Source organism: Lotus japonicus, chromosome 4 (genome assembly GCF_012489685.1).
Source record: "Lotus japonicus ecotype B-129 chromosome 4, LjGifu_v1.2".
NCBI classification, from domain to species: Eukaryota; Viridiplantae; Streptophyta; class Magnoliopsida; order Fabales; family Fabaceae; genus Lotus; species Lotus japonicus.
In genome coordinates, this window is record NC_080044.1 from 70,937,013 (window position 1) to 70,950,019 (window position 13,007).

The 13,007-nt window shown below is 37.2% G+C and overlaps 1 protein-coding gene across 1 annotated transcript; it reads right to left on the reverse strand.

The window, feature by feature from the left end:
- Positions 1 to 1,493: 1,493 nt before the first annotated feature.
- LOC130716129 (3-oxoacyl-[acyl-carrier-protein] synthase II, chloroplastic-like) lies at positions 1,494 to 3,215 on the reverse strand. The gene is made up of 3 exons (XM_057566328.1): positions 3,153 to 3,215; positions 2,809 to 2,893; positions 1,494 to 1,865 (listed from the first exon to the last, which is right to left on the reverse strand). The coding sequence occupies exons 1-3, from the start codon at positions 3,201 to 3,203 to the stop codon at positions 1,705 to 1,707; spliced, it is 297 nt and encodes a 98-aa protein (XP_057422311.1). The 5' UTR covers positions 3,204 to 3,215; the 3' UTR covers positions 1,494 to 1,704.
- Between the last annotated feature and the right edge of the window lie 9,792 nt (positions 3,216 to 13,007).

Here is a 13,007-nt window from a genome sequence, read left to right on the forward strand (position 1 = left end):
GTCGAACTTGATTCCATCGAATTCCAATCTTCGCAGCGATGGCAGACAAGTACAACATGAAGAACCCTGCCGTGAAGCGGATTCTCCAAGAGAAAAAGAGAAGTACAACATCGAATGTGGATTCGGCCCCTCCCTGAACCCTGCACATTGTGGGAGCTTTATAGCACCAGGTTTGCCCTTTTAAAGTGTTGCTTCAACATTGATGGTATTATGAGAGTATAGCTGCCATATCATGTTTAAGGAATAAAATTTCCCCAAGGCTTCTAATGGGATGTGTTATACAATTGATTTTACAAACAAAATGAAAATTAATTCTGGAGAGTAGCAGCTTCTAGGTGTTAGAATTGATTTTGAGAAAAAGAGAATTATCAAAAAATGAGCAGCTTCTGGTTGTTAGTATTGACTTTGAGTTGAGTAAATAGAAGTTTGATTCAAACATGTTATGATTAATCTATATCATGACAGCACAGCTGCTATATGATGTTAAAGGAACAAGAACTCTAGACTTATTGTCTTCCACTATATTCAGGCAGAGGAAAGGGTCTAGCCTGTAAAATCATCATTTCATCATTATCATTTCCAGTGTTAGAGACTAGAGCCACTGATCCATAGCTAATCAATTAAGTTTGTCATACTATGTTCTTTTTTAATTATATGTTTTGTTACAAGATTAAATCAATGATTTCAAGCTCTTCGTGGTTCCAAAGTTATATATATCCTAGGCCTCTAGTCTCAAATTAAAACCCCCTTCACCAACTGGCAAATATTTATTCCCCCAGCAATCAAAAGCTTCTTCTTCCAACAGTTCTAATCACGTCATGAATACTAAATTATAACGACAGATATCATAATCCAAGAATTGAGTATGATGACAAATGACTAATAATCTACCTAGAATAGTTTATATTTGCCTGCTCAGGAACAAGGTCAGAAAGTTCAATATCCCACTTGTTGGCTTCTCTCTCTTGAACCATGATATTTCATCCCCCAGAGAAGCCATGCATGCCCCTTAATATGACCTCCATGTCAGGGCTGTCATTCGGTTTCTTGCAAGCTTTCATGAGCCCACTCGCAACAAATGGGACAAACGCTCGAACAAACAGGTAATCCTAAGCTGCTCAACATAACATGTAAGAAAGAATTATGGTAATAGTTTGTTTTGTCCCTTTCAATGCTTATATTGAAATTTCACATTAAAAACTGTTTTAGTCCCACATTGAACAAGTTACTCTATCATTCTTCATTTTTCCCTATATAAAGGGAGTTTTCTACATCATCTAGAGATCAATTCAAATTCTAGACAATTTCAAGACCATTAAGCATTTGCTTCTCGGTTGGGTGTATTAGTCTGTTAAAGTTGTACTTTGGCTTCTTCTTGACTTACGCTATTTAAGTGGCCTCGGCTTCTTCTTGAGTAGCTCAATACATCTTATTGAGTAGTGGTTGCTCCCACTAAAAAAAATAAATTTTAAATTAGGATGTAAACTTGTTGTACGTACACAAAATAAAATTCCAAATGGAATTTTTCTACAACTTTGCATGTTTGAGACATAACAAGGGGGGATCCAAATTCTAATTACATAGATTTCGTGGAATTCACTTTTAGCTGTACATAAAGACATCTTTTGCTAAGCATGGCAGTACAAGTAACAATGCAAATCAAAACAATTTAAGAGAGCACCAAATCAGTTATCTTTGAATTGGCTAGCAAGTCATATACAAACAGTGAATAAGAGCCTGGTACTCTTTGACTTTAAGATCTCCAGCTGGTGTGGATGTGGCGTGTGCATTTATGTAATTCACATCCTCTCTTGATACTCCAGACTTAGCTAATGCCTTCTCAATGCAAAGTATTATGCCAGCCCCTGTTTGAGGATGGGATAAAGAAACATAAGTTCCAGCCTGAGTCTGGAGTCACTGATCTCCAAGAATGTCATTTCTCACCAAGTAGTCAATCACTTTTAGTATACTAAACTTGTCAATAAAGTTTCATTCACACTCCCCAAAAGGTGTAAATGGGAGTGGAGAGGGAGAGAGATAGAATAGAGAGAGAGAGAAAAAGAGAAAGTAAGAGATTTGATGGATGATATGATTGAAAGAGAAGAGAGAGATAGATATATAGATTGAAGGTGAAAATGAAGTGCTGAGTGTGAAAGAATCATAGCTCTAAAATTGTCTTGATGAAAGTGTAATACATTCCAAAGTTTTTAAGATCACAGAGGATGATTTTTGAACATCTCAATCACACACAGAATTTGTAATAACTACTAACAGAAAGAAACATGTGACATAAAACAAGTCTGAATGCAGAAGCTCCACATTCGCATTATAATTTATAAGTGACCAGAAAGATATACATGCTCTTCTTTTCTTTTATAATATGCCTTAAATGATTTGATAAATATAGAAGATGCCCTTGCATTTCCAGACAGTGCAACAGCTTCATCACAAAAGCCTAATTTTTATGAACTCAAACTGACAAATGCTACACAAATAGAAGCATAGGCATCCATATGAACAGAAGTGTTGAAACATACCATGAGTAAACAAAAGTTAGACTAAAGATATGCAACTTTAAGCTTATATACTATTATTGTCATGAAATTACTCCAACAAGTAAGCAATATAATAAGAACCAAGAAGAAAATGTCACACGGTTGTCTTATTTCACTGTTCTCTCTTGAGATCCTAAAGGGTAGAACTGTAGAAGTACTTTTAAACCCAGACCATGCTCATCAAGATGTTTAGACTAAGGTGATCGGTTTAAAATTATATAAATACAAAGGACCTTGAAAATTTAATATTTACCATCAGGACGTGGTTCAGTTACATGATATGCATCGGAGGTAAAACTCCCACCAAGGAATTCTGCGTATATGACTGCACCTCTTTTCTGCAAGGTAAAAAATTGGATAGTTTAACAAATTATAGCCAAAAGGGATATATTTACTTAATTTAGGGATGATATAATGTCAAATCAAGACTGCAGTAAAATGAAAAATAATAGGCAGTGAAGTGATGACAAGTATGAAGAACAATCCTAAAACAAGATACAACAGATGCATCAAGCGCTCTAAATACTGTTGGAGGGAACTGAAGAGTTAGGTAAATCCTAACACAAGGTACCGATTATTAAATCAAAAAAGAAATACCTTAGCATGCTCCAATTCTTCTAAAAGCAAAACTCCAGCCCCTTCCCCCATGACAAATCCATCATGATTCTGTAATATCATAACAATTAGCTGATGGTTAGTAACACAAGATCAGGACAAGGTGTAGAATAGAATAAATATAAAGACTAAAACTGCAAGCATTTAGTTTCTGTGACATAGCAATTCATGTACCGATTACTTTTTTAAAATAAATTCAAGTTTAATTAGTGTTTTTCAAAACTGATACTATATGTCAGCTCAGGAAATTGAACATAATTTCAAGTTCTAGTGAAATGGGAGAAGAAGGGGAAGGTTCTGGAAGGGAAGAATCCCACATCGAAAAAGAATGAAAAAAGAAGAGATTTTCATCAACTTTGAGTCCCACATCGCTAGCATTATTATACTCACACCTACGACTCCCTTATAAAATGAGTCGTGGGTTTGCCTTTAATCTCACCTCTCAACTTGCTCTTGCGTAATTGGTAAACTTTTACAATTATGTTTCAAGCAAATATTGAGTATGATGGAGAGGGGGCTGTGGCTACGGTCTCTGCTCGATTAAACTTCGAAGCAGCTGTAGTTGTTCCGGTAACAGCCATTAGGCTGTTTACACCGGTAACATTAACTAGGACCAATCAGATCTTAGATTGGATTTCTAATAGGTTAATCGATCAACCAGAGCTGACTGGTATTCATTGCCCTGCGGTCTCTGTTGAGATTGGTCCTAAACTTAAATCCACGGTTCTAGCCCACCTTAATATAAAATTGGCTTAATTGCAACTTTGGTCCCCGACGTTTACCAATACCACGATTTTGGTCCCCCACCTAATTTAATTACATGGATGGTCCCCGACGTTGTAGGTCGTGTGCAACGTTAGTCCTACCGTTTATTTCTTAATGGAGGAGGCTTACGTAGACGTTCAATTGGAGAGAGAAATGAGGTATGAGGAGAGAGGGCAGCACGTGAGTATCACGTGACCCTTATCTGAACCCATTATACCCAAACCTCTGACCTCCCTAGAACGAAGAAGGTAACACGATTTAGATCCCTAGGGTTTCAGATTTGGGTATAATGGGTTCATATAAGGTTCACGTGAGTTCACGTGATACTCACGTGCTTCCCTCTCTCCTCATACCTCATTTTTCTTTCCAACTAGACGTCCACGTAAGTCTCCTCCATTAAGAAATAAACGGTAGGACTAACGTTGCACACGACCTACAACGTCGGGGACCATCCATGTAATTAAATTAGGTGGGAGACCAAAATCGTGGCATTGATAAACGTCGGGGACCAAAGTTGCAATTAAGCCTATAAAATTTAAGGAGGTGTTGCGTGAGGTTAGAAGACCTTTTTTGCACTATCCAGCCATTTCCAATCCTGGGGATGATCCACCTGTAATGTGGGGGCAAGTGTAACAAGGACAAAATTTTCCACCCCTTCCTCATAATAATGTTTTTAATCCGGGGTTTTGGAATGGCTTCGGTTTTCAGGTTGATAAACATCAACTTGCCCTTGCTCCAGCTGCTTCTTCCTCAACAATGGGGCAAGAAAGGGATGAAAATGATGAACGTCGACATCGAGGATGAAAAAAATAGAGAAAGAAAAAAGAAAAAAAAAAGCGAAAAAAAAAATCAAAAAAAAATCCGGAAAAAAAAAAATAAAATCTGGAAAAAAAATCAAAAAAAAAAGAAAAAAAAAGCGGAAAAAAATCAAAAAAAAATCCGGAAAAAAAATTAAAATAAAATCCGGAAAAAAAATCAGGAAAAAAATTTAAAAAAAGAAAAAAAAATCATAACTAACGAGTGAGGTGTCAAATCCAATAGACAAAAATCATCTATGGAGATTAAACTGACAACGCAAATTGAATGAAGCCAGTTTATTAGCACATGCATTGGCTTCAAGTCAAACAAGATGGAAAGAAACACATCCATAGGCGAATAGAAATATCAATAATATCTATTAATATGACACCTAAGTGCAATGACATAGGAGGAGACTCCTACATTCTAAAAGCATTCAGAGAGTCACTCTGACATACAACATGCTTATAACCTAAAATCCCAGGTGAGGAGAAGCCTATGCTTAAGATAGCAAATGAGTTTTTTTGAATATTTTAGAGTACAATAAAACATATTTATAACTATGGTATGACTAGCTGTTCTGAGAGCGATTAACCGTTTGCTAGCCTCACATCTAGGTTGCATTGAGACTTTAACCTTGATTAAGTTAGTTTGACCATAGTTATAACAACCCAGTTTGTGTTTAGTTAGGTGGTTAAAGTAACGAAAGTCTTTCGATCTTGATTGTAATTCAGTACTTGATCCCCCTGAGTGACCAACTTAACTAACAATGTAATCATTTGGGTCGATCAATCATGGCATTGAGTTGTGTGGTTGTTTGGGCCGATCAAGACAATTTGTGTTATAATAGTATATTTTTTTCAAGAAAAAAGTGAGTTCATTCATCCAAAACAGAAACGACATCAGCCGACCACATAAACTCCAACCCGGAGAAATCCTCAATTCAAACAAAACAAGAACCATAGCGTAAATTTAGCCATAAAATCATCGGCTAAATTACCGGATCCGCGCACGTGCAATAAAGGAAATGAAAAAACAAACGCAAAAGCAAAAGACAATCAACAACAATAGAAGTTAAGTATGAACGACGAACCCGACAATCATTTCAAATATTAAAATACAATTAAACTATCAATCTCGAAAATAACATCTTAAAAGCAAAGTTCCAACAAAACCCGAACCCCTCACCACAAGGCTAAAGCCTCAGCCAAAATCGACACTTAAGTGATCAGTGGTGTTGGAAATTGATTTGCTTATTTTTTTTTTGATAGGCAATAATTTTATATTGAAAAGAAGTACAAGGGGTACTTCAACCCAATACAAAAGGTGATAACAGGAAAGAGAAAAAAATTACAAAAACCCAAGAGATTATCTTGGAGGGGAGACTTTAGAAAAATGCCTCATTAAAACCTTACTAGGAAAAAACCCCTTGGGAAAACCTAGAAAGGAAAAAGAGTAAGTTTCTAGAGCCCCAAAGATCGACCAAGAAATACAAGAAGGAATCAATATAAACAAAGCCCAAAACCCACTGTTCCAGAGTCATTCCAAGTCTGCCAACAGAATAAACCTCCAAAGCCTTCACCAAGCATGTATCCGATATACTAATGCTTTAATAGAACCCAAGTACAGATAACAGCTTCCAATAAAACTCCCAGCAACAAATTTCAATCACCGGTACTCTCCATTCATGCAAATAAACCTTAAGACAAGAGACCAAATTACATGTCACCAAGGCACACAATGTAACACCTCATTTTCCGTTATTAGGTTATTTACTATTTTAATTTAATTACTATTATGCTATATGGTAATTTGATGAATTATGTGATTTTATTAGATAATTAAGTGATCATGTGATATATGGAGGGAGTAAATTATTTAAATTGTATATGAGTGACATATGTGATTATTATTATTTAAATCGTATGTGATATCGTATAAGATTTAGATAAATAAGAGTTTTAGGTTTTAAGTGAGTAGTTGAGAGTGGGGTCCATTGTAAGACTATTTAAGGGTTATGAGTGAATTAAAAAGGTAGAAACCAGAATTTGAGAATTGGAGAAGTTAGTAAAATAGAAGAAAAGAAGCGTGAAAGCGAGAAGGGGAGAAAAGAGAAGAAAACCTAGACTTTGATCTTCAAGAGATAAGAGTTTGGATTCATGTTCTATGAATTAGTATGATAATGGGTAATGATAAGAAGCATGATTTAGGAACCCTATGATGCATAAATTCCAAAATTAAAATAGTTAGGGTTTGATTTTAAGATGGATTTTGGGGGTAGAAGATAGGCGCATGATGAGCGGGTTGCGCGCGGGAAATTTACGAGCTCTTGAACCTTTTTTCGAGCTGTGTTAATGACCGAATTTGAAGATATAGTCTTCATAAAAGTTGTATTCCTTTTTGTTATGAAACTTTTGCCACTGGTTTCGCTTCGTTCCGACGTTTGTAGCTCAAATTATATGTATTTTAGTGATGATAGGTTAAGCTGTCTCGTTTCTCATGAACTGCTGTTAGTGTTAGATTTTTCCTGAATTTTATACTTTGAATTTCGACTTGAAAATTTATAGGGATTTAGAAAACTTGTAAAAGAACCCATGGTAAAAATGTTAGAATTTTTTGAGGGTTTTACTTTGAATTTCAATATATGGTGATGTTTATGAATTGATGTTATGTGTTGAGTTGCTAAGTTATTGTGATTGCTAGTTGTGTAATTGATAACATGTAAGCTATGTTGTGTGAAATTGGAGATGATTTGTGTTGTTGAACTGGTGATGAATATGCTAAAATAATTAAGACTTGGAGATGGTATGAATATGCATATGTTAGTTGAGTTTTGCACAATACACTGCATAGTTGTCAAGAGGCAATGTTTGCTGGTTCTCGTGGAGGCTAGTGACTTGTACCAAAACTGGAGTGGTTTTGAAGCCTAGAGCGAGGGCTTTATTGGTGGTTATCTGTCTAGAGTGGACGCGGTGATACCGCTAAGGATAACAACTTTGGTACCAAAGACATTTGCACGGGTCTCACTTGAGTCATATATGTTATTGTAGGGAGTTGTTGATGTTAATCGATGATAATTATAATATCTTTGGAGAATTTTGTTGTTGTGGTAATTAACAATATTTATATTTGCTTTATCTGAGCTATGATTATGGAGTATTGACATACTTTGAAAATTAATTGATTATATTAAATTTCATGATATATTTTCTTAATTATGTATGAGAAATTTATGAATAATTTTTAAAAGCTTTTGCATTACTTATTATTATGCTTATCCATATGATATGAGTTCGCACCCTTCTATTGTAATGATTTTCTATGCGACATCGCTCAGGTACCGAGGATAGTGGAGCTTCTCGCGAGGGGTAGTTGGAGGAGTTAGTCTTTCATTTATCGTTTAGTTAGGGGAGTCATGCTCTGTTATGTAACACCGGGAAAACGCTTAGTTTTGTATCTTGATGTTAAGAGTTATTTTATGAACTCTCAATTTATTTTTGGATTATGTTATATTTTGAAGCTGGATAAATCCTCTGTGCTATGCATATGATGTTATGACATTAAAGTTGGAAATTTATATATTTATTATGAGCATGACAGGTGTTTTGATTTATGTTTCTGGAGAATAAGTGTGACACCCTCTGTGTTATGCATTTTACTCTAATTTATGTTATAAAAATTACGCGGGATTTAGAGGGTGTTACACAAAACAGGTTTCATATACCATTCATACAATGCATTAGGGCTGTACAAGACCCGATCTGACCCGCCAACCCGATCCGACCAAAGTTTTTAGGGTAGGGTTGAACCCGGCCCAATCATGAAACGAGACCGGGTTCGGGTTGATCTTTGAATTACCCGACTTCAGGTAAGGTCGGGTTCGGGTTGACACTCGGGTCACCCGGCCTGTCCCACATATATATTTTATAAAATTTTAATTTGTTATAATGATTAAAATGTGATACATGGTGCTCAAATTTATCTTACCATGTAGATAAGATTAAAATGTTTAACATCTACCTTATGAATTAAATAAACGTTAGTCAAACTATGAACACTTTCATGCTCTAACAAGAGAAAATCACGTGTGTGTATTATGTATATGTGAGACAAGTGAAGAAATGATCAAACAAAATGTAAACCTCTCAAGTGCAATAGATTATGAAAGAATTGGATCATTTCAAGTTATTTCTTCTAAAAAATAGTTCAAACTTATAACTCTTTTAGTATGTTATTATCTTTAAATTTTACAATTAGTATCAAATAGTCTTAAACTTATTGTCCATCGGGCCAACCCGGTCCCGTCCTACATAGACCCGTTCTAAATTGGACCTGCATAATATCGGGTTACTTCGGGTCTAAGGACGGGTTAGGGTCTATGAATTGACCCGATCAATATTTAGGGCCGGGTTAGGGTTAACCAAAACTCATCCCAACCCGTCCCTTGTACACCCCTACAATGCATGACAAAATTGGCTATTCTTGGCCCTCAACCACTCCCACGCCTTCTTCCTTGCAAGATAAAAACCGATGACAGCATCAAATTCTTCTTCCCTAAAAACCACCCCATTCCTACCAATCCAAATGTGCCAAACAATTGCTAACCAAATGAGTGATAAACCACTCCTGAGGCCAGTACCCAAACATGAGACAAATTGAAGAAAGTGGTCCATAGAAGTATTAGTGAACACCAGCCAAATACCCAGCCAATTCCCTCAAACAGTTGAAAAATAAATGGTCAGCATATTCAGTTGCAGATGAACAAAGGGGATGTTAGTGCAAAGGAGAGAAAGAGAGAGTAATCTATCGTACAGAACTGAGAGAGATAGAGATGAGGGAAAACTTTTCTGTTATTCTAATATTCAATCTGTAATGTTTACACACTAATGAGCTGTATATATAACAACTCTTCTATTTACAATAAAACCCTCAAACTAATAACTATTTTGAATTAACTCCTAACACTCCCCTGTAATTCAAAACTAGTTACAAACTCACAACATTCAACATTTTCCTAAACTGCTGAAACTTATCAGTCCTCAATGCTTTGGTGAGAATGTCAGCAACCTGCAACTCAGTCTTGCAATGCTTCAAAGCAATCTTTCCTTTGCTGACTTGGTCTCTCAAGAAGTGATATTTTGTCTCAATGTGTTTACTACGGCCATGAGACACTGGATTCTTAGCCAGATCTATGGCTGATCTGTTATCAACCAAAAGTTCCACAGTATCACCAGTCTTCAGTTTCAGTTCCATAAGCAGGGATGAAAGCCATAAGGCTTGGCAGGCAGCATAACAAGCTGAGATATACTCAGCTTCACAAGTAGATAGGGCTACAACACTCTGTTTCTTTGAGCACCATGATATTGGAGCTCCAGCCAAGAAGAACACATGACCCATAGTGCTTTTCCTTTCAATTATGTCACCACACCAATCTGAGTCAGTATAGCCAACAAGCTGTAGGCTACCTTTCTCTTTTTGGCTTGGAAACAAGATTCCAAGGTCAGTGGTTCCTCTCAGATATCTGAGAACCCTTTTTGCTGCCAGTAGATGTGACTGTTTGGGACAATTCATAAATCTGCTCACAAGTCCAACTCCATAGCTGATTTTAGGTCTTGTATGGCAGATGAATCTCAAGCTTCCCACAAGTTGTCTGAATAGTGTACTATCTACATCCTGCTCCTTTTCACAAGCATCTAATTTTAGATTAGGTTCCACAGGAATTACAGAAGCATTGCAATCCATCATGCTGAACCTCTTAAGTACTTCCAAGATGTACTTTTTCTGGTGCATTAATATCCCTCCCTGAGTTTGAACAAACTCAATACCAAGGAAATAGGACAGAAGACCCATATCAGACATTTCAAACTCAGATTTGAGGCTTTTCTTCAGATCTTCAACAGCTTTGTCATCACTCCCAGTAATGAGTAGATCATCTACATATAAGCATATCAGAACTACATCAACTTGATTTACACGCTTCACATACACACCATATTCCACTGTACATTTCTTGAAGCCAAAACTAATAAGAAAGCTGTCAATTCTTCTATTCCAAGCCCTTGGGGCTTGCTTCAAGCCATATAAGGCTTTCTTCAATCTATACACTTTATCCTCACTACCCTTCACAGAGAATCCAGGAGGTTGCAAAGTGTAGACTTCCTCATCTAATGGGCCATTGAGGAATGCAGATTTCACATCCAGTTGCCAAAGTCTCCATTCTTTCCAACTAGCTATAGCAACAATTAATCTAACAGTTTCCAATCGAGCTACAGGGGCAAAGACTTCAGAATAGTCAAGCCCTTCTCTTTGCATAAACCCTTTGGCTACCAGTCTAGCCTTGTGTTTTGCAATTGATCCATCGGGTTTCAACTTTATCTTAAAAACCCACTTCACAGCAATTTGAATCTTCTCTGGTGGCAGTCTCACCAACTCCCAAGTATCATTCTTTTCAATGGAAGTCAGTTCTTCAATCATTGCTGCCTTCCAAGTGTTGCTGGCCAAGGCATCTTCAAGGTTAACTGGTTCTGTATTTGCTAACAGTACCATATGTTGAACTAGATCACCATCATGAGTAATGGCTCGATCAGGAAACATTTCATAGTCTCTAAATCTTAATGGCAAGTTTCTTGGTCTGACAGATCTGCTGGTTGAAGCTTCACTTGTTACATTCTCTGTGTGAACTTGTTGCTCAGAATCTTCACCATTGTCTAACTCAAATGGCAGATTGACAACTGAGGTAGATTGGCCTTGTGTGATGTCTTTACTAGCTCCCTTCCACTGATTGGCTTCATCAAACAAGACATCTCTGCTGTATACAATTTGTTCAGTAGCAGGGTTGTAGAGCCTATAGGATCCAGTATAGCTATATCCCAGAAAAATCATTGGCTCACTTCTGTCATCTAGCTTGGATCTCTTCTGCTCAGGGACATGTTTAAAGCATAGAGAACCAAAGATTTTGAAGTATTTCACAGATGGTTTCCTTCCAGTCCAAACCTCTTCTGGAACTACACCTTCAAGTCTTTGAGTGGGGCATCTGTTGAGTACAAATGCTGCAGTTGTAGCAGCTTCTCCCCAAAAATTGTGTGGCAAATTCTTTCCTTTGAGCATGCTTCTCACCATATTCAACACTGTCCTGTTCCTCCTCTCAGCAATTCCATTATGCTGAGGAGTATATGGTGCTGTGACCTCATGCACAATTCCATGCTCCTTGCAGTAATTCTCTAGCTCTCTGGAAGTGTACTCACCACCCCCATCTGTCCTGAGAATTCGAATGAACTTCCCAGACTGTTTCTCAGCCATGAGCTTGAACTCTTTCAGAATGCCAAACACATCACTCTTTGCTTTGATCAAGTAAATCCAAAGCTTCCTACTGTAGTCATCCACAAAGGAGACAAAATACTTGCTCCCTCCCAAGGAAGGAACCTCAAATGGTCCACACACATCAGAATATACAATATGCAGTAAATCATCAGCTCTAGAAGGTGCAAAATCAGTGAAAGAAGTTCTAGGCTGTTTACTAATCAGACAATTCTCACAAATCTTCTTTGGAGCCTTAATAGAGGGCAGACCATAGACCATACTCTTTGATTTCAGCATGCAAAGATCTCTAAAATTCAAGTGTCCTAGCCTCAGGTGCCATAGCCAAGACTCATCAGACAAAATTGCAGATGACAAACACTGAGATTCTATTGCATTAACGGTTACCTGAAATGTTCTGTTTGGAGCCAATGGTGCCCTGAAAATCTTCCTGTGTGTAGGATCAAACACCTCCATAAACTTCTTCTGCAGCTTCATAGAGAAACCTTTCTCCAGTAGTTGTCCCATGCTGATCAGGTTGCTCCTCATATTGGGAACATACAACACCTCTGAGATAAGAGCCTCCTTTCCATCAGATCTTGTAACCAGCACATCACCCATTCCTTCTGCAGTGATGGTTCTATCATCAGCAAAACGCACACTGCTCTTCTTCCTAGGATCAAAATTGATCAACCATTCTCTGTGTCCAGTCATATGATTGGAACACCCAGAATCAATATACCACTTCCACTTCTCAGAATTGCAAGACACTTGATCAGTGTTCATCATGAGTGAATTGTAAGGCTCTTGATCAGTGTTCATCATGAGTGAATTGTAAGGCTCTTGATCAGTGGGCACCATGAGTGAATTGCAAGACTCTTGATCAGTGGTTGCCATGAGTAACAGAGGATGTTCATCATCTTCATCCTCCTTGGCCATGTTAGCTTCATCTTTGTGCCTCTTCTCATGTTGATCATC

Bases quoted from the DNA above. Each gene is read 5' to 3' on its own strand.
- LOC130716129 (XM_057566328.1), bottom strand. From the start codon at position 3,203: ATGGGGGAAGGGGCTGGAGTTTTGCTTTTAGAAGAATTGGAGCATGCT. The intron at 2,894-3,152 runs GTATTTCTTTTT...TTTACCTTGCAG, and splicing joins AAGAATTGGAGCATGCTAAG to AAAAGAGGTGCAGTCATATA. The intron at 1,866-2,808 runs GTAAATATTAAA...ATCCTCAAACAG, and splicing joins AACTGAACCACGTCCTGATG to GGGCTGGCATAATACTTTGC.